Genomic DNA, 24,008 nt, shown 5'->3' on the forward strand with positions numbered 1-24,008 from the left:
TCCATCCAGGAATACATGATTTAATCATGAGACATTTCCTAAATCACTGCAGTATTTCTCGGAAAATCATTGACTTTATTGATAACTACTGGAAGCTTTCCTGTAAAAATTAAGATTTATGGCAGGTCAAATGTGCCATGCTCTTACAGATACCGATTTTTATTTTGAAGTAGTTCTGTTATCATATCAACAACACTGCTGAGGTGATAAACACACATTAAAGTAACAAATGCAAGAGAAAAACAACAACCTTATGTTTAAACATGTTAAGTAATATTTTCTTGAGGGAAATGTATTATAAAACAATCAATTAATATGGTATTGTGTTTAATACCTTTATGAGGTTTTAGTTAAGGGGCTGGTTGTGAATCAGAAGTATCACACTCTTAGCTGTGAAATCCTGTAATGTGGTTGCTATGTGTGACTTTCAGTAGTTGCTAAACAAATAAATGGAAGCTTCATTGCAAAATCAAAAGTACTTAGATCATTTCAGGTTTAAATAGCAATGATGTCAATTTGGGCGAATAAAGCCCAAGTACAGTCCATTTTCTGCAATATAAGCCAATTGTATAAGCCAGGTGTGAATAATGAAAGTGATAATAGGATGAGGACTGACAATAGGAATCCACTATAATTGCTTTATGATTATAATATTTTTGCAGTTAACCTGTAAACTGACAGAAATGGCAGCTTTATCATTAAGAAGCAATCAAAATATCATATGATTTTCTCATGCACACAATATCTAAAAGTATCATTCATTGTTTCTTGAAAATAATATACAGCTCTTCATCAATCTTCATCAGACTCAAATTTTGTGAGAAAGATTCATGTTTGACATACTTTAAAGAGCTTTCATAGTGAAAGAAGGAAGAAGTTTTTATTCCACACGTGGATTTGGAAAATTCAAGGAAGTCTTCAAAGCAGTGTGGTAATAAATGAGCTTACTGTTTTTCCCAATCGCTTAGACACATTTCTACTATTTATAACATGTATCTTAAACTGAGTTTACTACGAATTTATTGGATAGCATTGCCTGTTCCTGTAACCCTGTTAATATAATCAAGCTTATATCAGATTATGAGATATATAATCAGAACAACCTTTATACATTGTGAATTTGTGATGTACAGTAAATACATGAATGGGTGCAATAAAAATTTGAAACTTTTTTTAAAATAAAATCTGTCAAATTTGTATTTTGTTCATTCATTCATCCATTCAGTGATGACTAATAATAATCGTAATACTTGAAATACAGATGTGGTTTTCTCAGACATGTCCAGATACATTGTGAGGTGTGTTTATGGTTTCTCTTTCAATTCATCAAACTGTCAGAGTTTTACAGATGCTGGAGTATGAAGATTCCAGTGTGGGTGTAAGATTGTGACATTTGATAGGAACCGTGGTCAGACTGTAATTGGTAACTGCTGTCCCACCCTCCTTGAGTCACAATGCCATGACCAGCACAGCTCTTGACCTGCCCTCACCAACAGGCTGTCTGGGTAGAGTATATAAGCATGTTAATGTGGGAAAGTTGCACTGCTGAAAACTGAGAAAAGGACCTGGCACAAAGGTAAGAAATTCATGTTGTTCATGAAATTCATAATTGCAAATGTGTATATATGTGCATATATTTTTTTATATATAAAATATTATTTCTTTCTATTCTTTATTATGACTTCACAATTCAAAAACTGAAATACTGCAACATTTAATTAAAATGATTTTAAATTCAGTATATCAGGTAAATATGGGGAACCAAGCCACTAAATCCAACAAGAATGTAATACTGCACCAGATTAAGCCGAATACGGTGAGCAAAACTTTAATTAATGTGAAATACAATGCCATAAATGAAATGCAGTATCCTTATGTTCTGTTGGTATGTCCAGCAATGGGAGAACAATAATGTAATACTGAAGCAGATTACGCCGAATACGGTGAGCAAAATTTTAATGAACATAAAAAGCAGTGTCATAAATGAAATGCATTATTCTTACATTCTGTTGGTATATGCCTAGCAATTGGAGAACAATAATGTAATATTGCAGCAGATTACGCCGAATAAGGTGAGCAAAACTTTAATGAACATAAAAAGCAGTGTCATAAATGAAATGTATTATTCTTACATTCTGTTGATATATGCCTAGCAATTGGAGAACAATAATGTAATACTGAAGCAGATTACGCCGAATACGGTGAGCAAAACTTTAATGAACATAAAAAGCAGTGTCATAAATTAAATGTATTATTCTTACATTCTGTTAATATATGCCTAGCAACTGGAGAACAATAATGTAATACTGAAGCAGATTACACCGAATACGGTGAGCAAAACTTTAATTAACATAAAAAGCAGTGTCATAAATGAAATGCGTTAATCTTACATTCTGTTGGTTCATGCCTATAGCAATGGGAGAACAAGAAAGTAATTCTGCAGCAGATAACAACGAGTACGGTGAGCAAAACTTTAATTAACATAAAATGCAGTGTCATAATTGAAATGCAATATCTTAACATTTTGATGGTATGCCTAGCAATGGGAGAACAAGGTGAATCAATGCCCATTTTCCAAGCAAGTGAAGAACTACCAGGATGGCTTGTGCCATCAGGACACATTACATCACAGAGCGGTTAAGGTGAGTTATTTCTAAAAAAAAAATTATTTTTTTAGTGAACAAATGTAAATGAGACAAATTTGAACAGACTTAGCTAACCCCATGGAGTTTAAATGAAAAACTTTATTTATATTTTCAGTTATATGTGTAAAGTTTCAGAATTAGTCTTAAGTTTTTATAGAGCTGATTGTGCCATTTCATATGAGGTTATATTGGCAGTTACATAGAGTAATGAGTAATGAAGTAATGAGTTATATTGATCTTTCCCTTTTATTTCAGAGCCCGATTTGCACGTCTGAAGTCTGTGAAGGCTCTATTATGACTCCAAAGGCTATGACGCGCTGTCCCTCCTCCACCCTGCCAGGCTCCGATGACATCCTCATGCAAGCTATTGACTTCATCAATCAGTACTACAAGTCAATTAAAAAGTAGGAAGCACCTACTAGGCTCACCATAGACATTGAGAGGGACATGTTCAGATTATTGGTTGATCATTGTGGGTTTTCAGTGGTTGATTCTAAGAAAGTGCTTATATTCTCGTTCTTTACTCTGTTTTAACGCCATAATAAAGCAGACCATGAATTGGCTTAATTCCGAAGAGTGTAAAAGGTAGGCTGTTTGACTGTGTTATGTCTGTTATCCAGCTCAAAAATCGAGGAGCACCTGTCTCGTCTGGAGGAAGTCGCAAAGGAAATAGAGGCTACTGGCTCATATCAACTCACCACAAAAGAACTGGAATTTGGGGCTAAGCAAGCATGGAGAAATGCACCTAGATGCATTGGCAGAGTTCAGTGGGCTAATTTGCAGGTAGTTTCTCTAGTTTGGACCTAAACATATATTAAGTGTGCCATCATACAGTTATATTCACATTATGTCTTGGTTTCCTGTTCAGCTGTTTGATGCACGTAAATGCAGAACTGCTGAGGATATGTTTCAGATGTTGTGCGATCATATTCAGTTCGCTACCAATGGAGGCAACCTGAGGTAAACCAGGAATGTGTTATTCCAGCTTTTTAATAATCCATCCATCTTGATTATCTTGGCAAATGAAACAAGATGTCACAATAAAGTTTCTTTATTTTGACAGGTCTGCCATCACTGTGTTTCCTCAAAGAACTGATGGCCAACATGATTTCCGTGTATGGAATAGTCAGCTCATACGATACGCTGGCTATGCGATGACAGATGGTACGATAATAGGAGATCCTGCCAGTGTTGACTTCACAGAGGTAGATACCGGTCTCTGTACGTTATACTAGATATTTTCTGCTTTTAAAAATATTTTCTAGTTGATATTTTCATATTAGATGTTATGTAATTATTAATTAGATACATTATTTATATAATTATTATACATTTAATTTTTTTATTTTTGCAATAACTTAAATAAAGATAAAACTTTCTCCATTTTAAATCACTCTTATGTCTTGTTTTAATTTGAAATGTTCATGTACTATACAAAATCTTGTAATTTTCACACAGATTTGCATCCAGCTTGGATGGACACCAAAGTATGGTCAATTTGATGTGCTTCCACTGGTGTTACAAGCTAACAGTGAGGACCCTCAGTTTTTTGAAGTTCCCCAACATTTGATTTTGGAAGTTCCCATGGAGCACCCACAGTAAGTGGCAATAGTTTCGCACACCAGCTGAATGGAAAAGCATGCTTGTTGTAGATTAAAATCACTAGTTGATTGATAACGCTCTATTGCTTTACAACACTATGCATTGAGGGTTCTAGTACAAAGACACAAAGTCAGACGTTCAGTAATGTGTGTTTCGAGTGCAATGTTGTTTACACAGACTACCAGAGCTCTTGTCTGAGGTGCTCAGATTTCTGAAATGACTTGCATTCCACTTGATTCTGCAGTAAATCTGTTTGCTTCTTGAAGAGAAAATTATTCAAGGCTTTTCCCTTTAAGAGCTTGCATTAAAAGGATCTATAAAATCAAACCCTCCTAGGCACTTAAAGATCAGGCTAGAGTGGCAAAGCCATTCAAACCTAAGACAGCCTGTCTCTATGCCACATTCTTTCATCCAGACCTAACAAATGAGTTTAACCAATGAGACCCAAAGTCATGTTCTCAAATCAGTCTCATTCTAACACTTCACTTTAGAAAGCTACCTAAGTAGTTTAGTTAAGTACTATGCGAATTTGACTGAAGTGCTGGTTGAATGAACCATATATTTGTGCAACCATGCAGACCAAGAAATGTTATGGATTTGTATTAGCAAAATAGATTTACACCCGAAGTATTGCATTCAATTACATAATCAAGGGTCTGTTGGAACCATTGCAAAATATATGCCAATGCAAATAAAGTTGGATGGTTTCATGCACTTCCTCAGGTACAAGTGGTTTAAGGATTTGAACCTCCGATGGTATGCATTGCCTGCGGTGTCCAACATGTTACTGGAGATTGGTGGTCTTGAATTCCCAGCGTGTCCTTTTAACGGTTGGTACATGGGCACTGAGATTGGAGTGAGGGACTTCTGTGATACAAAACGCTACAATGTTCTTGAGGTGCTACAACATTCTTAATGTTACGGTAGAGAAGAGAAAGTTCAGAGGTTTTTAGAAGTTTTTCTTTATTTTGTTGTCTCACAGCGGGTTGGCCGTCTAATGGGTTTGGAGACACAAAAACTGTCCTCGCTATGGAAGGATCAGGCTCTGGTGGCCATCAATGTCGCAGTGATGCATAGTTTTCAGGTAAAGTGGATTTACATAGCAAACAAGTGTAAAACACTTTGGTAAGAAAAATAGTATTTTGTATTGGTATATTCAGTAAAACCAGTTGAGATTCAGAAACATATGATTTTTAGAAAAATCGTAAGCATGAAGGTCCACTCCGAAACCTAATAATCAGTGGGGCCTAAGCAGATCTTACAAAATAACATACAAATGAGATCATATGATTTCATACGAGTTAGCCACCAAATTACCAAAACCACGAGTTTTAAATGGGCTTTTAGATGCTGAACTTAAATATAGACAATACAAAAAATTGCCTAACTTTTAAAATTTCATAGATTCGTTAATAGGGCAATCTGTGCAAGGAACTAAAACTTAAACAATATAAATGTTTATATTCAGATTAAATTCATAGATTTATAAAAAACAGTTTAAAGCTTCATAAAATTCTGAAACCTCAAAGCTAAAATGTATGATTTTGTATTTAATTAATATTGTTTAAAAAAAATGCGGTAACACTTTATTTTAAGGTGTCCTTGTTACACGTTACATGTACTTACAATTATAATAACATTTAATTATGCATAATTACATGTAAGTAACCCTAATGCTAACCCTAACCATATAGTAAGTACATGTGTTAATTAATATTACTCAGTACTTACATGTATAATTACACTGTAACAAGGACACCTTAAAATAATGTGTAACCAAAAATGCATTTAGTTGCAAACTTGTTCAAAATGCAAAAATAAAATAAAAAGTTATTCTTTACTGGAAAGACAATATATGGGTAAAGATTAAATTTAATCTTTTGGTAAATGTTTGTTCCCAGTTTTTATGACCTTTTTGACTTACTGACACACAGAAAAATAAGGTCACCATTACCGACCACCATTCTGCATCAGAGTCCTTCATGCAGCACATGGAGATGGAGGTACGTCTGCGAGGAGGCTGTCCTGCTGACTGGGTCTGGCTGGTGCCACCGATGTCTGGATCTCTAACCCCTGTGTTTCACCAGGAAATGCTGAACTACATTCTGTCACCCTTTTTCTACTACCAGGTACAGTATCATCCTAAGTATCTAAGTATCATTGCCAGACTAGTGGTATGTAGCTGTGTGAAATATGATGATGTCCAAACAAAACTTTTGGGATGTTCTTGACGTAACATGTCTTGTCTGTTGCCATGTAAAGCCTGATCCGTGGTTGACACACAAGTGGAAGAACAAGAAGAGAAATGTGAGGAAGCATACAATCAGCTTCAAAGGACTGATCAGGTATAGCAATATCATGTTCACACTTTCTCAGCCAGAACAACACAGTGTTGTTCTTTCAGAAGAAATCTGTCTGCAACAATGTAACGAATGCTTGAAAGGTTAGCTGTGAACATTTGGTGAGTAGCCAGTATAGCTAAAATTCTTGTTTTCTTTTCTCTCTTCTAGAGTAGTGCTCTTCTCTCAGATACTCATTAAATCAGCCCTGGCCAAGAGGGTGCGTTGCACTGTTCTGTACGCCACAGAAACAGGGAAATCACAGACTTTTGCTAAGAGACTAAACACCATGATGAACTGTGCCTTCAGCTCCCAGGTAAGAGGACCGTCACCCCTGATTCATATGTAATTTATCATTCTCCTGAGACTCAATTTGAGCATTATTACCACCACTTGGCAGAAAGTGGGCGTATGTGACACATTCATAATATCACCCTCTATTAAAAGTAAAACTAGGAAATTGGCTCCTTGAGCTAAGTCAACCTGGTCTAAACCTAAACATTACATTTGCATTTTAGTTAAGTTGATGAGAATTATTTATATGAAAAATTTGTCAATTTTAATATGATTTTAATATAATATATATAAAATAATAATATTTATATTTTGAAATTATATATATATATATATATATAAAACTAATAAATACACTGTGTATTTGGACATTGTCTTTTCAGCTAACACACATATTTGTGATACATAAATTATTTATCATTTATACATTTATACAGGTCGTTTGCATGGAGGACTACAACTTCAGTGAACTTGAGAAGGAAAGCCTGTTAATTGTTGTCACCAGCACCTTTGGCAATGGAGACTGTCCAGGAAATGGAGAGGTGTGGACATATTTATGCACAGTGGCCTTATAGTAATGCTAGTAATGAAAGACTATTATCGCCAGACATAATTAGTTCATTTTCAGTTTGTCAAAATGAAAATGTCTTTAGGAAGAAATCATTTGCTTTTGAAGTGATTATTTGTACAGGAACCACATCGAATGTGATTCTTATTTGCTGTTTGCCGACATGATTTTTCTTCTCCTCACAAGAGTTTCAAGAAGCAGCTTCTCAGCCTGAACAACCTCAGAAACAAAGTCAGGTCAGTATTTAAAACCCCTTAAATTAATTTTCTCCCCACTCCTGTTTAGAGTACATTGTTTGAATCACTTCTTTCCACCATACAGGTACTGTGTGTTTGGTCTCGGCTCTCGAATGTACCCACACTTCTGTGCGTTTGCCCATGCAGTGGATGATAGGTTTGCAGCACTGGGAGCCATTCGTGTGTCTGCCACAGGAGAGGGAGATGAGCTGAACGGACAGGAGGAAGCTTTCTCAGCCTGGGCTTGCACTGCCTTTAAGGTCTCAGTAATAAAATAAACATTGAGCATCCATTGTTTTCAGTGCATTAAATTGGTGCACGATAAAATTAATTATGAAAGTGTTTTCTCTATGTATAGGATGCATGCAAGGAGTTTAATATTCAAGGTCAGCTTCCAGGAAAAGAAGGTCTGGCAGATTCCTGGGATCCACAGAGGCACAGAGTTCAGAATGACAGTTGTACAGTTGACCGAATCACAGGTACATTTAGACCCGCGTCCTTATAAAAACACATCATTTAGGGAAAAATGATGGTCAAAACTTGATGAAACCTGTAGAAGCAGTCAAAAAGGGAAGCAAAAATGCTTTATTGATAATATTCTTGCTGTTTCTCATTTTAAAAACATTTTACTCAACAACATATAATACAGTTCAATATTAATTACATAGGAATATGGAAATGCTGAATGACATTTTGAAATTTTAAAGTGAAATATGTAGTTTAGCCATCATTATAATAAGTATTTCACAATCAGAAATGAGAATTCAAGAATCATGTCATTAACAGATTTCTGTAGTGATTATTATTATCTGGCTTGGCTTTACAGCTCTGTCAGCTCTCCATTCTAAAGCTGTGGTTCCCATGAAACTAAAGAGAAAGCAGAATCTACAGAGCCCAAAGTCAAGGTTCTCAAACCAACTCATATTCATGCATCTGTTTTTTATTGATAGAAATAGTAATAATAATAATTATTGTCAGAAACAGATGCCTTATGTTGTGTTTTGCTTGTTTTCGCAGAACACAGTATTTATTTAATTTTTTATGTGTTCTCAGTCGTGCTACAATATTGGTGGAGTTAGAGATGGAAGGGAACACAGAGCACTTAAACTTTGTCCCTGGAGACCATGTAGGGATTTTTCCAGGGAACTCATCTGAATTAGTAGCTGGCATCCTGAAGCATCTGGCCAATGCCCCTCCTATAAATCAGAGCCTAAGCTTGGAATTCCTCAGTGCCTACCCTGGTACTGAGCCATCTTACCTAATTACATAATGGAAGTCTTACACATAATAACATAATGATACCTAATAATGCTGTCCTGCAGATGGTGAAAGGTGGCAGAGAGTTGAACGAATACCACCATGTCCTCTTGCCCAAGCTCTTACCTACTATCTGGATGTCACCACCCCACCCTCACAAAGCCTCCTCCGCAAACTCTCAAATATGGCAAAGCTTGAAGATCACAGACAGCGCCTGCTTGCATTAGCAACAGTAAGTCACTTTTTATAATCAAAAATGTTCCAGAACTATGGATGAGAATTGCAAAAAAGTTTGGTTCCTTAACGATTTTGTTAGGTAATTTTAATGTTAAATACATTTTTTTTAATTCTTGTAAAAGGTGTGTTTGCATAGGCTTTTTAATAACTTCTCACATTCACAGAACCAACTTATTAGAGTCATTCATTCAGGATTCTGACTACACTGGTCACTGTGTGTGTTTGATTCACAAAAAATCAGAAAGATTCTGATTCATTAAAAAGAACCAACTCAACTCAAATCATTATTTTGGAAACTGTACTAGACTGGCTGCGTTCACTAAAAAGAACTGCTTCATTAGATTCAATCATCTGGAAATCAGACTACACTGCTCGCTGTATGTGTTTGATTTATTTTAAAGACCCGGCTTACAAGGGTTTTTTTAGGATTGGACTATACTGGTTGTGCTGTACGTTTTTGATTCACTAAAAAAACTTTCCTAAGAATCAGTTGTTTATTTATTTATTTATTTATTACAGGGACAATGCATATTAATAAACATTTCTGTCAATATGCCAGAATTAGCCAGAAGGCTATTTGAATTCTGCAGTCCCTATATATATGTTATAGTGCTAGACTTCACTGGTCACACTTTGTGTTTTATTCACTGAAAAGTTTTGACTTATTTAAATCATAATTTCGGGAATAGGTCCACAGTGATTGCTATGAGTGTTTTTGAGTCGCTTGAAAGAACAGACTGTCTGTTTCGTGCTGTAGATTCTGTAGAGGTGTTGTGGCACAGTTAATTAGTGCTGGAAACCCTGTCAGAGTTTTTAACATCCCGAATGCACGTGCGAGAACCAGTAACAGAACCAAACTTCATTCGGTTCCAGTATTTTTTTTAAATGGAACCAATTTGATTTTGCAATTTTGTAAGACAATGCTATATAACTGTATTTGTGTAAATTAATAATTCATTTTAAAATCCAAAGCAGTGAGTGTGCTAAAAGTGCTATTGATAATAAAATGCTTTATATTCAGAACGTGTGTTAAGGGGTATTTAACTATGAATTTTATTGCATATATTAATGAAACATAAGCCAAACACCTGTGTAAGTCTTTCATAACTCTATTCTTTCAGAAAATGTCCCATTATATTGAAAGTGGCAATTTACATAATGGTTAATGAACACTTATGCAGAAATTCATTCTGCTTATTTTTCATGAAAAAAGAAACATTCTGTGGAATTATCATGGGTTGTTTTCACTTTGTTTATTGGTTAAATACATACCAAGACATCCCTCTACAACAGGATTTCCAAGTCTACGCAACATGGAAGGAGTTCCACAAACCTACTTTCCTTGAGGTGCTAGATGAGTTTTCCTCTCTGGAACTTTCTGCTGCCTTTCTCCTCAGCCAGCTGCCTTTAGTGAAGCCACGTCTCTACTCCATCAGCTCCTCCCCAGACCTCCACCCTGAGGAGCTCCACCTCACTGTGGCCGTGGTCAGCTATCACACACAGGGTACTGGAAACATATTCCCAGTGATCAATTAGTTGATACCTGAACAGATTAACTTTCTAGACGTAGAATCACTGAATAGTTTAATCTGTTGTTATCATATGTTCTGCTCTCTTTAGAGGGAAAAGGTCCGCTGCATTTTGGTCTTTGTAGTGCCTGGCTCAATACCATCAAAGAAGGAGACATGGTGCCATGTTTTGTCCATAGGTACCCTTCATTTCACAATCCCAAGATGTATAGGATCTTTTTTTTCTGATTATAACTCACTAACTTGTTCCATTTATGCAACAATTCCAGCTCTGATGGTTTCCACCTTCCATCCGACCCTAGTGCTCCCTGTATTCTTGTGGGAGTTGGGAGCGGCATTGCTCCATTCCGTAGCTTTTGGCAACAGCAATTCCATGACATGAAAAAAACAGGTATTGAATTTCATCCCTTATCACATTCAAGTGGTTTCAACAGTGCATCTGAAATTGGCTTGCCTCAAGTTGCTGAACCTCAAGTTGTGTTATTTCTTCAAGGTCTGAAAGGGAATCCAGTGACACTCGTGTTCGGGTGTCGAGGTTCAGATACTGATCATCTTTACAAAGAAGAGACTCTAGACATGAGAGATAATGGTACCCTAAGCAGTATCACAACAGCTTACTCTAGGCAGACTGGACAACCCAAGGTAAACACACTTGATACAGCTGCATCTATATCTAGAAATCTCTGTATATCTTTATATATCTAGTAATATTGATAGTGCATCTAAAAAATTATTCTAAACAGCTGTTAACACTCTTTTCACTATTCTTGCTCTCTCTCTCTTTTTTTTTTGAATTCTTGGTACAGGTTTATGTCCAAGATATCTTGCGAGAACAATTGAGTGACAAGGTCTTTGAGGTTTTGCACCATAATCCAGGACATCTGTATATCTGTGGAGGCATGAACATGGCCCATGATGTGGCTGCCACTATCAAGGAAATCCTAGTCAACCGGCAGGGCATCACTCTTACTCAGGCTGAGGAATATCTGTCAAGGCTCAAGGTGAACCTTCTAATTGTTAACACATTTTATAGCTGCTTCAGATAATAATTTCTTAAAGCATTTATGCTCCTGCAAGGGCTCAGTTGTCCTGAAATAGTGAATTGTTTACAGTCTGTAAGGATATATGGTCAATAATTTTACATGATTATGCTTTTTGTTCACAGAATGAAAAGCGGTACCATGAGGACATCTTTGGATCTTAGTGCTTGAGATCAGCTGGACCATCTCAGTCTTTTCGATATTCAAACACACCAAAAATGGGAGATTTTAATCTTTTAACATGTATTTCCACACATGCTAGCATAACCAAATTTACAGCATTTACTAGTTACTATATCAACATTATATAGAGAAAAAAAGTGTGCCAAAATTCAAGTCTTTTGAAAATATCGCTGGACATTTATTTTACCATAGTAAAATAATATTTTTGGCTTAAGTCAATTTTTCATCTCAGTTTTTATTACTCATTTAAAATGAGACAAACCTGCTATTATTTTAATCTCCAATCTGTTATTTATCAGTTTAAATAATTTTTTAATGCTTCGCTAACTATCAGAAGACAGTAACCAGTTTTAAATTCCAATTGCGCAGATGTTGTAACACTGCGTTACAATGTACCCTGCCATGCTATTCTATGACATTAGTGATGTAATTCACACTATTTACTTTAATACATTTTAATGATAAACGACGAGAAACAGGTGAATAAAGACTGACAGTCAATGTTTAATGTTAAGAAATTATTATTTCAAGACATGTAAAGCATTTTGGCTCGTTTATGTGGGCCGTCCCAAGCATGGTTGCAATGTGTTCATTGTCAAACTCCAAAATCAGATTATTTTTCATTCTTAAAAAACGCCATTATTCTATTTGAAATAAATAATGATTTTATTTTATTGACAAAATATTTTAGTTTGTCTTGTATATTTTTTCATTCGATCAGATAACATTTTAAGCTGTTAAATGGTCATGTTACAACGTGCCCCTCAGCTGTTACAATGTACCCCACATATGGGGCATGTTGTCACATTTCACTTCCAATTTTTGAGGGTAAATAAAGAAAAACGTATACACTATAATTATGAAACAAAGTGACATATTTGTACTAGACAAGTGTGAAATTACTGTGGATAAAAAATATATACTCTGAACCCCATGTGGATTTACACAATTTGAGAAAGTCAAAAAGTGTTACTTAGTTGATTTTCATACAGCTTCCAAATACCAAAACCTCTCTTAACTTCAAGTAAAACTGTTAAAACGGTTTGTTTTTGGGAAGATTGGACCTGCACTTCTTTAGAGTAGTGCTTTTATCGCTAACTAACTGCAGGAACAAATCTTTTGGAGCAATCTACAGTTTCCATGCTCAGTTGAACAACAGGGATCAACTTAAAAAACCCGACCTTTTATACAAAGTTTACTTGTACACCTCACAAATATGCTTATTTAATTGGTGACCTACAAATTGTGCAACATACTGTACTTTCTCGGCTTTAACAGTATTGGTAATGTCTATGCTTAATTTAGATTTGAATCCCACATTTTCAGTGTAGTCTCAGACAATGCGTTCATCATGCCAAGCAATGAGTATACTTTCAACTCTGTGTCTGTTGTTTAATACTTTCTTTTATAATTACATATCACAGTGTTACATATGAGTGTTGCATAAAACTGTAATGGGATATTTATGGTAAATATTGCATTTATAATAAACAGACTTTATACTATCAAAAACACGTTTTTTTTTCTTTCGCATTCTTGTAGTTTGTCTTTAATGGGTATCCGTAGGAACACCGGAAGTAGTGCATCCATGCTGCAGCAGAGAGCGTGTAACTCACTTTTTTCTCCACACTTTTCTGTGATATTTATTTCTATCTACTTAATTTGAATGAGCATATAGACAGATTATGGCTGGAAGTCGACTTGAGAAATTCGGGACTGTGTTTACACGGTAAGCATTAGTGACAGCATGTGCTTCACGAGTTCATTTCAAGGTTAATGACAACAGTATTAAGTTCAAAACGTGTCTAAAGACAAGAGATCGGTTTATTATAAAATATATGATGTAATGTGAACGTGTACTATGTAAAAACTGTTAACAAAGTTGCCAAGAACGCTTATTAAATCGTAAATAATAAAGCAGAGACCTTTTCTGTAGTGTATTGTTCGAGCTCTTATAGCTAGGCTGAATGACTGATGGTTGTTTGTAAAGGGTTCGTGATTTAATGCGAGCTGGAGTCATCAAGCACGAGGAAAGGCCCATCTGGTTTGATGTGTATGCTGCTTTTCCTCCTAAGAGAGAACCTCTGTACGAGAAAGCTGTGAGGCCACTGAAGATACATGCAGCAGATAATGTACCTGACATCTTCTACAAAGAGGATGAAATACGAGCGTAAGTCCAAACATACCCGTTCAAAACGCTAATATATCATCTTTAGTAACTTCATTTAAAAATTGGTTTCAACAGTATTGCTCTATCTAATGGTCTTATGGTCACTCTGGGCTCTTCATTTGTACTTCATATCCTTTTTTATTGTCTTGTTTTTATTGGTGCATTTATTATATGTTATGTCGTTACTGATTTTCTTAAGTTTCTTTTGAGCTTGATGCTATATACACTACCGTTCAAAACTTTGGGGTCAGTAAGAAATTAATACTTTTATTCTGCAAGGATATGCACTGAATTGATCAAACGTGACCGTACAGACTTCTAATGTTACCTAAATGAATGCTGTTCAGTATAGAATACTTTCGATTCATCAAAGAAACCTACAAAAAAATGTGTCATGGTTTTCACAAAAAAATAAGCAGCAAAACTGTTTAGAAGTATTTGTAAATAAATGTCTCTTGAGCATCAAATCAGCATGTTAGAATGATTTCTGAAGGATCACGCGAGGATGAAGACTGGAGTAATGGCTGCTGAAAATTCAGCTTTACATCACAGGAATAAATTACGTTTTAAAATCTATTAAATAAGTTGTACGAATATTTCACAGTTACTATTTTTAGTGTATTTTGATCAGATAATGCAGCCTTGGTGAGCATAAAAGACTTCTTTAAAAAGCATAAAACAGTCTTACCGACCCCAAACCTTTGAATGATAGTCAATAAGTGACTTAAAATTACATTAACTAGATTTTAGTGCTGTAAAACCTCGTCACTGACCCTCCAGTTAAACTTGCATACGCACTGGACCTTTGCAGTAAATCTACATGACTTTTTTTTCTGTGGTTGTAGGAAGTTCTTTGAGGTGTCAATAGATAAATATCACTTTGTGAAGTTTCAAAAAGATCAAATCAGTTCTGCTGCCTTGACGACCAAAACTTGAACATAGAAATGTTAAACAATTACCCAAAAATGAAGAACTGATTTGACTAGGTTAGTATTCTGTAATTGCCTGGACATGAATAAATAAATAAAACCCTGTGGTACGAACTGAAGACATTCACCATCTAATCTGGCAGAACTTCTAAACGTCTCAAGCAGACATAATATCCAAGATGACTGACAGCTGTATTTTCTGCTGAAGTACTGAATAGTTACTTTTTTGTAAATGGCAATCCTTTGTGGGATAGTGAATGTCCTTGAACAGACACTGATTCATCACTGCTGAATTTTTTAACAACCATTTCAGTGTAAATATTTAAATGTGCAAGCATTCCAGGAATAATGCGAGGATTTAAGGATGTGAATCATTCCTGCAGTCACAGTAAAATTCAGATATGACACACCAAATGGACATGCACTGATTGATTGTGTTTGTTTTTGCCTGTAAAGACTTTTTTTTTTAAATTCCATTAGTGGGCAAACATGTTTGCTGCTGACAGAACATCAGATGCAACTACAATTAATAGATAAATATCACGACAAATATCACTTTGTGAAGTTTCAAAAAGATCAAATCAGTTCTGCTGCCTTGACGACCAAAACTTGAACATAGAAATGTTAAACAATTACCCAAAAATGAAGAAATGATTTGACTAGGTTAGTATTCTGTAATTGCCTGGACATGAATAAATAAAAAAAACCCTGTGGTACAAACTGAAGACATTCACCATCTAATCTGGCAGAACTTCTAAACGTCTCAAGCAGACATACAGTGGGTACGGAAAGTATTCAGACCCCCTTAAATTTTTCACTCTTTGTTATATTGCAGCCATTTGCTAAAATCATTTAAGTTAATTTTTTTTCCTCATTAATGTACACACAGCACCCCATATTGACAGAAAAACGGTCCTTTTCCGAAGACCGCTGGATGGCAGTAATGTGATGTCTATTGACTCAAGTGTGATATTTGTCGGCTGTTCTGTGCACATGCTTCCCGTCATGCATTTATAGGACCCGAAATGCTGAGAACATAGAGCTGTCAAAAATGTGCATAACGCAAACGACAACTTGGATATCATTTTACCCACAAGTAATTTATTTTTTCGATGTTGCATTTCAATTCATGTCATTTTGTCAGCATTAATGGCTTTTATATGTGTGTTTTCGTGTGTGTTGTGAAGGGCCCAGATGCAGCTGAAATTAGTGAAGGAGAGGCGCGTGACGACTGTATGAACGCCGTCCTGCTCCTGAACAAAACAACAACCCTTCAACAATTGCCATGGTAACCACAGTTCCTCCCTAAATACCATAGGTAATGTTACTGCCACAAAACACTATCAAGTAATTCAGGATCTCAAACTGTTTCGAGTATTACTCTCTTGGGTATTAGTAAGTATGGCTGCACTAGCCATGTTAGAGAAGGCTAGTTGTCACAGTGGCAATTTTTCAGGATCTGTAGGGGTTTTATAGTTTTAGTAGTGGTTTTATACGTTTGTTTTGAAACAAACATAATTATAATAAATATAATTAAGTAGTGAAATTAATTAGCGAACACAGTAAAACCACACTGGCAAGAGTCAACTCAGTCATTCTTGAGAAGTGGGACAAAACAGGGTGCAAAATTGAAAAAATAAAACCTTGTACTCAGACAAATGATGTTATTCATAAAGCTTTTATTCAAGAGTCACATTGAAGTGTTTTGATATATCATTGGAACACAAAATCTTATGGTGGTGACATCTGACGGTGGTGACAAATTTGGCATTTCTTTCACAAAACCAATGGAGTTCATGTGGTAGCCATTTTATTGTTTTCTGTTGATGCTAATGCTAATGGAACCTGCTTCAGGAGAATACAATTATCTAAATATTTCAAATAATTTCCTCAGAAATTGGAAGGTGGTGTTGACATATCATGGCTGTGACACAGGAAATATTAACATTAGGATTTAAAATATTCTAAAACTATAAAACTTAAAAAGCAGAGCCTGTCTGACACTGATGTACTCTGCAGAGGTGAACTGTGGTAAGGGGGTCTTTCTTTGTAATTATTTGTGAAATTTACTCGCAATTCTTGAGTGAAACGTTTTTTCAGTGTACTTGTTTAACAAAAACAGACCACACAGGTGTTGGTGTGGTCGAGGCCTTCTGTGGCTGTGCTTCATAAGCTGTTTTTTTTTAGCCCCCTACAGGGTCTGTGAGTTCTGCTATACACTGCCCCAAAGGTGCAGGTGAGCCCAGACTGATCTGAGATCAGAGACGCAGCCACAGGTGAGCCCTCTTACATGATTCCATGTCCTCAGGCTATGAAGTCTGAGCTGAGCTTTGGAGGGGCAAGAGGTGTAAAGGGATAAATGGAAACCGAATTCAACAGGCTGCCACCAAGCGTGGTGTCATCAGCCAATGCCACACAGGGACTTTTTTCTCCCTGACAGAAGCTGTTCAAGGCATTTTTTCCCTTCTTATCTTCTTTTTTAATCCTGGACAGGACAGGAAGAGCTCTAATGGGAGAATAAAGCATGTGACATCTACACATTTTTATTAAAAAAATGAACATCACTGCTTGAGACTTTTGAAAGAACCCTGCTTTTGTGGGATTTAGCCCATCACTCTCGGATCTGAGAGGACAACTCGTGTTATTTAACACACTCATTTGGATGTGTGAGACCAATCACTATCATTCTGCCTGAATCCTTTAATATAATTTCCGGACTTTCATCAAGTTTTTGGCTGGTACATTTGGTTTAGGGTATCAGATCATATTTGTTACACAAAGAGAGTTGCTCACACAACCGGAGCTGTTAATTATGATTGGTTTGTTATTGCTCACCAGAGCATAACAAATCGCCATTATGTTGTTTTGCTGAGTCTAATTTAATTGTAACAAAAGTAATTATCCCTCATTTATATTGATGCCATAAGCAGAAGTAAGAGAGCACCTGCTGCCATAAGCCTGCTCTGTTGTATACTAAAAATAAACCAGGTTAAATCTGGCCTTGTGTTCTTCAACATACCATATATCAAGAACTTCCTCTCCTGCTGTATATTTGCAGAAAGAGAGTTACATTCAGAATGCATTGTTTTGGGGTGTGCTGTATAAAAAATCACAAGTAAGGTTGACAGAATTTCTTAAAAATTGCATGTTTTTGCACACATTTTGAAGTAACTATCAGTGGTATAAAATAAATTAAAACTACTAAACTAGAACTACTTGCAAATCTGATGCAGTGGCGCTTAAAATAATCAAATAAGTCAATTTAACAAATTTTCTATGTGTTGAAATATCTCACAAAATAAACATTAATATTGTATTTCAAACAACCCAACAAATGTGAAGAACTAAATACATACTCACTAAAAGTGAGACAACAAAATGTGTGAAGAAAACAAGATACCTTTCTGCATCCACTGACCTCAACACTTGGTGCACCAAACACTATAACAAAAACATTTCAGTGGACAATTTTCGTGCACAAATAAATCATTTTGAATAGACAATGAACTCCAGGCATTGCAAAAGAAGTTACAAAACTTATCAACAAAAGAAACAGTGCAAAAAAGACTGGCAAACTGTTAAAATGCAACCTAATTCATTATTCATCCCCCAGTGCATGCTAGGAAAACCCACATTGTAAAGAAGATTTTACTTAATTTTATACCACTGAAAAGTACACTCATTTCTGGATCAATTGTATAAGGTTTTGTACTTTGGAATCAATACTTAAGAAGTCATCACACACACACACATATATCTCAAAACCTTCAAGTTTTCAATTCTACATGGTTGAATTAAATGTAATATTTTGAAGTTCATGCTTGAACTTGAGTTCTTTTCTGCTACATTTACTTCACAGTTTTTTTTTTCGGTTATAGTTATTAGGCGGGAAAAACACTCAAGTGAAGTTGCTTTGGAGAATATAAGGGGAAGTCGTGGGAACCCAAAGGTTGCGAGTTCGAGTCTCCGGTCTGGCAGGAATTGTAGGTGGGGGGAGTGAATGTACAGCGCTCTCTCCCACCTTCAATACCACGACTGAGGTGCGCTTGAGCAAGGCACCGAACCCCCAACTGCTCCCCGGGCGCCGCAGCATAAATGGCTGCCTACTGCTCCAGGTGTGTGTTCATGGTGTGTGTGTGTTCACTGCTGTGTGTGTGCACTTAGGATGGGTTAAATGCAGAGCACTAATTCCTAGTATGGGTAACCATACTTGGCCACATTTCACTTCACTTCACTATAAAAATTTGATAGAGTGACTTATTTTCTACAGTCCATAAACTTTTCGCTGTTGACTTGTATCTCATCCGGCATATCTTGACCGTGGTAGAGGAGAACAAGCCAGGTTTTCCCATGTAATTTCCAGCATGACTTATTGAATATCAATGAAACCTACTTTTCCATGAGAAACGTCCTCCTTTACTATATTTCTTAGATTCTGACAGAATATTTCAAAGTTTGCTATCAAATACTTGAAAGAAAACTAAGTAGAGAGATGGGAAACATATGCTCCTCATTTTCAAAATAGTCACTATTGTGGCGCTGTCCTGATTTATATTTTTGTTATAGTCCATTAAATTTCAAATCTTGCTTTTTTACATTGTAGAGTGGTGTGCCTTACGATGCTGATATGTTCCCTGTCTGGAATTGTACATGTGCAATAAAAAAGGCAAAATGTGCAATAAAAAAATTAAAATGAGAGTAAAGACCAATAATGTCAATAAAGATTTCTATTTTAAATCATTTTAAATAATTCACATTCCTATTTTACATTTCATATTTATATATCAATCTTTCTGTTCATAGAAAAATGAAAACACCTCCACACGATTATTAAGTAACAAAACCATTTTCAGCTATATATAATATCTATAATAATAATCAGAAATGTTTCTTGAGCAGCAATCAGCATGATGTCTGAAGGATCATGTCACGCTGAAAGTTGGAGTAATGGAGCTTTAGCATGACAGGAAAAACAAATTTTAAAACATATTCAAATAGAAAGCAGTTCATTCAAATAGTAAATGTACTGTTTTCATTGTATTTTTGATCAAATAAATGCAACCTTGCTGAGCAGAAGAGACTTCTTTCAGAACCATAAAAAAATATTACTGACCCCCTTTTGAATGATGGTGTGTAAAATATATTTTTTGATAATATTTATTTTAAAAGAATGTATTTAGCCCATATATAACAGCCCATATATAATTTTAAAAATTGAATGCCACACAAGACATTCACTGCATATTTGATTTGACTGGACTTGAACTAGTATCATTAGTTTCCCAAGGAGCAAAAAAAAAGAAGTGAATTTAAATTATATTTGAGTGTTAAACTCTTTAGAATTTTGACATTCAAACCAACCACAGCCAATCAGCAAACAAAAAGCATTCATATGAACTTTTCCAAACAAGAAAGAAGCAGTAAAAAGCATATTGTGCTTTATCCTTTCTCTTGTTTTCACGGGAAGTTCGGCAGCTGCGCTACAGAAAGCTGCGTAAACACTGTAGTAAAGAGTCGCTGCGATGGAAATGATACACCGTCTAGTCTAGTAGCTTTGGTGTAAGCTGGCAGGATGCGAACGGCGCGACACGTTGCAAAGCAAATAGAACCCATAATAATCAGTGATTCTGTCACTGAATGACGCTAATGCTGGGTACACACCACAAGATAATCGGGCTGATTTTGGGCCGATTTCTCCCCTTCCGACAATCGGTAATGTCCCGATTATCTGGGTGGTTCCAAAGATTATCTTATCAGATTTACCTGTGGTGTGAGGTGTGTTAAGAGTGACTGAATCTGCTAGGAAGAACGTCGGAGGCGCCCCGATCGCGAATCATAAATATTCAACATGTTGAGTATTTAAGATCAGAAATCCTGATGTGTGAGGGGGAACCCCGTGGACACCACACACTATAGGAGCAAAACGGTTAAATCTAGGATTTTTTGTTCTCATGTTTGTGATCTCTCACATCTTGAAGATCTTATAAGATTTAAAAAATCTTTTAGTGTGTACCCAGCATAACTCTATCGCCCCCTTGAGTGCTCCGAGTACTTGCAATACATTCACATCTGCATTTGCATACTGACATACTGTAGAGCATATTCCTGGCCTCACAGTCCATGATATTAAACAGTTTGTGTCATTCAAAGGAAGCAATGGAAGAAAATATGAAAGCTAATGGGTCATGATTTGCATGATCTCCAGACATGCGAAACCCACTAAATCAGAGATTTAGGTCTTAAAAAATCAGTCTTTCCTCTTCTCATTCTCTGTGAAAAATGTTATTAAACAGAACATAAAGCTTAGCGCGAATTTCCAGTCTGTTTCATCATGCCTTTCAGAGGCTGCAGTAAATAGGGAAGAACGTCAGAGGCACCCCGATCGCGAATTGTAAATATTCAACATGTCAGAAATCCTGATGTGTGGGGGGAACATCGCGGCACACCACACACTATAGGAACAAAACGGTTAAATCTAGGATTTTTTTTGTCCTCATGTTTGTGGTCTCTCACATTTTGAAGATCTTATAAGATTTAAAAAATATTTAGTGTGCACCCAGCATTAGTTGTGACTTACTGCACAGTAAATGCATTCCACAACCGGACAAATAGTTATGGAAAGTTCCCTTTGATGCATCTAGTGTAAAGACAGCGTTATGACATTGCAGAACATTTTCTTTAGCAAATTTCAGCTCATACATCTTTGCTGTAAACTCGCTTTAACCAAACGCCCCAAGAACACCTCAGCGCCCCCCGATGCTATCCGAACGCCCCCAGTTGAGAAACGCTATTTACAGTAACTTTTCTTTTTTTTAAATACATATTAAAATGTAATTCATTCCTGTTGTTGCAACGCATCATTGTCACATGATCCTTCAGGAATCATTCTAATATGCAGATTTGGTGTAACATTTATTATTGTCAGTGTTGAAAACAGTTTTTCTTTTTCTTTTCCTTATTGTTTCTAAAGCTGAACAACACATGAGACAGAAAAAAGCAGTAATGCTGTTAAATAGAACTGTATGGAATGTGTGGCATTTTTTAAAAAATGTACACAGATTTAATTTAATGTTTATATTTTTATGTTTAAGGCTAGAGAATTATGGGCTTAAAGTGTATTGTGTAATTCATCTATCAACCCACAGCTTTGGCCTGCACTCCTTCTGGAGCTGAGCAGGGTTGATCAGCTAGTGAGGCCAGCAGGGGGCGTTCATCCTGTGACTGGGTGAGTCTATATGGAACTTTATTAAATGAAAGAAACTTGTATACAACACATTAACAAAATCCAAGCACTTTGCATTTATTGTAAGAGCTTTTGTCTATAGTTTATTTCGATTACTTTGAGTCCATGCAACTTAATTGTAAAGTATGAAGTACATTTTTTTGTGAATGTCTATTAGGTTTTGAGGTCATCTGTATAGTAAAAGTTGACAAAATGAACATTTAGCACATATTTGTAACACATATTAAATGTACAGTCTATCCCAGCAAAACAGGCAAAAAAATATACACTCTTTTTGTTTTTTTAAATCTGTAACTGTCAAAACTCGTCATTACTGATTTTCTGGAGCTCAGTGATCCAACTACAGACTGTCAACACACTCTCAACAAGTAAAGGATTTCATTCTTTAATTTAAATACAAATTCAACTTTAAAATTGTAACTGGTTTCCAAACAAACATGTTATTTTCTCTTTAGTTTTTTTGGTCATATGTAAATGTGAGCGGCTCTGTTAAGCTGAGGATCCTTCTCCACTTCTCCACTAAGTAAGTAACAAAGATATTGAATTTATGGTCCATATTGTTAGATTTAATTCATTTCTTTAAATTACTTGGGGTTTATGCATAAACATAACATTGTGAAGTGCTCATATACTACTTTTGGCCTTCATAAACAATTGTTTTTACATAAACAAATGGAAGGAGGCACATTGTAACTCTAAACTCATTAGTGCAATTGTGCATTTCAGATGCTGTCACATCTTACAACCTCATCATCTGCAGAGAGAACCTGCCATTCAATCCCACCAAAATGTGACTGCCTGTGAAAGCCCAGTTAAGTCTTTGTGTGTGTGTGTGTGTGTTACTGTTTTACATAAAATCATCCTTTATAATGGACGAAAATGTATTCTGTGAAAATGTAACCTTGATATCTTTAATATTGACTGAGTAAGGCCATGTCAAAGATTGAAATCATATTTTGATTCTTGTTATCTCATAATTAGATTTTGACACTTTAGCCTGAATTCCACAGACAGGGTCACAAATATACATAATGATGGACTTACAGGCATCATAGAGGATTGTGAAAATACAGTATTTCACTAGAACTTGGTCTTCATTACACTATTTTCTGTTTCTATTTTTGTTTTACCTCTATATTTATTTATGTTCAATGTCAATTGTCATTTTTTGCTACAATTTCACGTCATTAAATAAAATAAAAATACCTAATTGACACACCATGCTGTTGTTGTTTACATGAAAACCTTAATAGAAACTATAAGATATTATAAGATCAGGCAGATAGAGGGCTAAAAAAACAATAGTAATAAATTATTCAAATAATATTAATAAAACTAATATTAATGTTATAAATATACTAATATTAATAAAAATAAACTATCATTAAAAAAGTTATTTATAGCACCATTAATGTTCTATATAGCACTTTCAAAGCACGGTTCTTTATGGAACCCTATAAAAAGGATCTATTTAGCACCAAAAAGGGTTCTGCTATTGTTACAAGCTGAAGAATCCTTTTCTGGTATTGTTTAGAACCATTTTTCTTAAGAGTGTACACTTTTCCTTATTGTTTCTAAAGCTGAACAACACATGAGACAGAAAAAAGCAGTAATGCTGTTAAATAGAACTGTATGGAATGTGTGGCATTTTTTAAAAAATGTACACAGATTTAATTTAATGTTTATATTTTTATGTTTAAGGCTAGAGAATTATGGGCTTAAAGTGTATTGTGTAA

At 35.5% G+C, this 24,008-nt stretch overlaps 2 protein-coding genes across 2 annotated transcripts; both read left to right on the forward strand.

Annotated features, from left to right (window-relative positions):
- The first annotated feature begins 1,514 nt into the window (after window positions 1-1,514).
- On the forward strand, window positions 1,515-11,988 carry LOC107592916 (nitric oxide synthase, inducible). The gene is made up of 29 exons (XM_016282494.1): window positions 1,515-1,576; window positions 1,740-1,816; window positions 1,896-1,943; window positions 2,154-2,201; window positions 2,414-2,461; window positions 2,541-2,642; window positions 2,901-3,049; window positions 3,266-3,428; window positions 3,514-3,605; window positions 3,709-3,850; window positions 4,104-4,243; window positions 4,971-5,145; window positions 5,230-5,331; window positions 6,182-6,376; window positions 6,510-6,592; window positions 6,758-6,902; window positions 7,318-7,422; window positions 7,635-7,684; window positions 7,770-7,944; window positions 8,043-8,163; window positions 8,511-8,589; window positions 8,738-8,925; window positions 9,007-9,173; window positions 10,472-10,682; window positions 10,799-10,886; window positions 10,977-11,098; window positions 11,201-11,349; window positions 11,514-11,708; window positions 11,873-11,988. Exons 2-29 carry the CDS (start codon window positions 1,754-1,756, stop codon window positions 11,909-11,911), a joined length of 3,384 nt encoding a protein of 1,127 aa, XP_016137980.1. The 5' UTR covers window positions 1,515-1,576; window positions 1,740-1,753; the 3' UTR covers window positions 11,912-11,988.
- A 1,510-nt stretch (window positions 11,989-13,498) lies between these two features.
- On the forward strand, window positions 13,499-15,036 carry LOC107592957 (28S ribosomal protein S23, mitochondrial-like). The gene is made up of 3 exons (XM_016282545.1): window positions 13,499-13,659; window positions 13,921-14,100; window positions 14,946-15,036. Exons 1-3 carry the CDS (start codon window positions 13,616-13,618, stop codon window positions 15,034-15,036), a joined length of 315 nt encoding a protein of 104 aa, XP_016138031.1. The 5' UTR covers window positions 13,499-13,615.
- The last annotated feature ends 8,972 nt before the right edge of the window (window positions 15,037-24,008 follow it).

Source organism: Sinocyclocheilus grahami, unplaced genomic scaffold (assembly GCF_001515645.1).
Source record: "Sinocyclocheilus grahami isolate Dianchi unplaced genomic scaffold, SAMN03320097.WGS_v1.1 scaffold161.1, whole genome shotgun sequence".
Taxonomy (NCBI): Eukaryota; Metazoa; Chordata; class Actinopteri; order Cypriniformes; family Cyprinidae; genus Sinocyclocheilus; species Sinocyclocheilus grahami.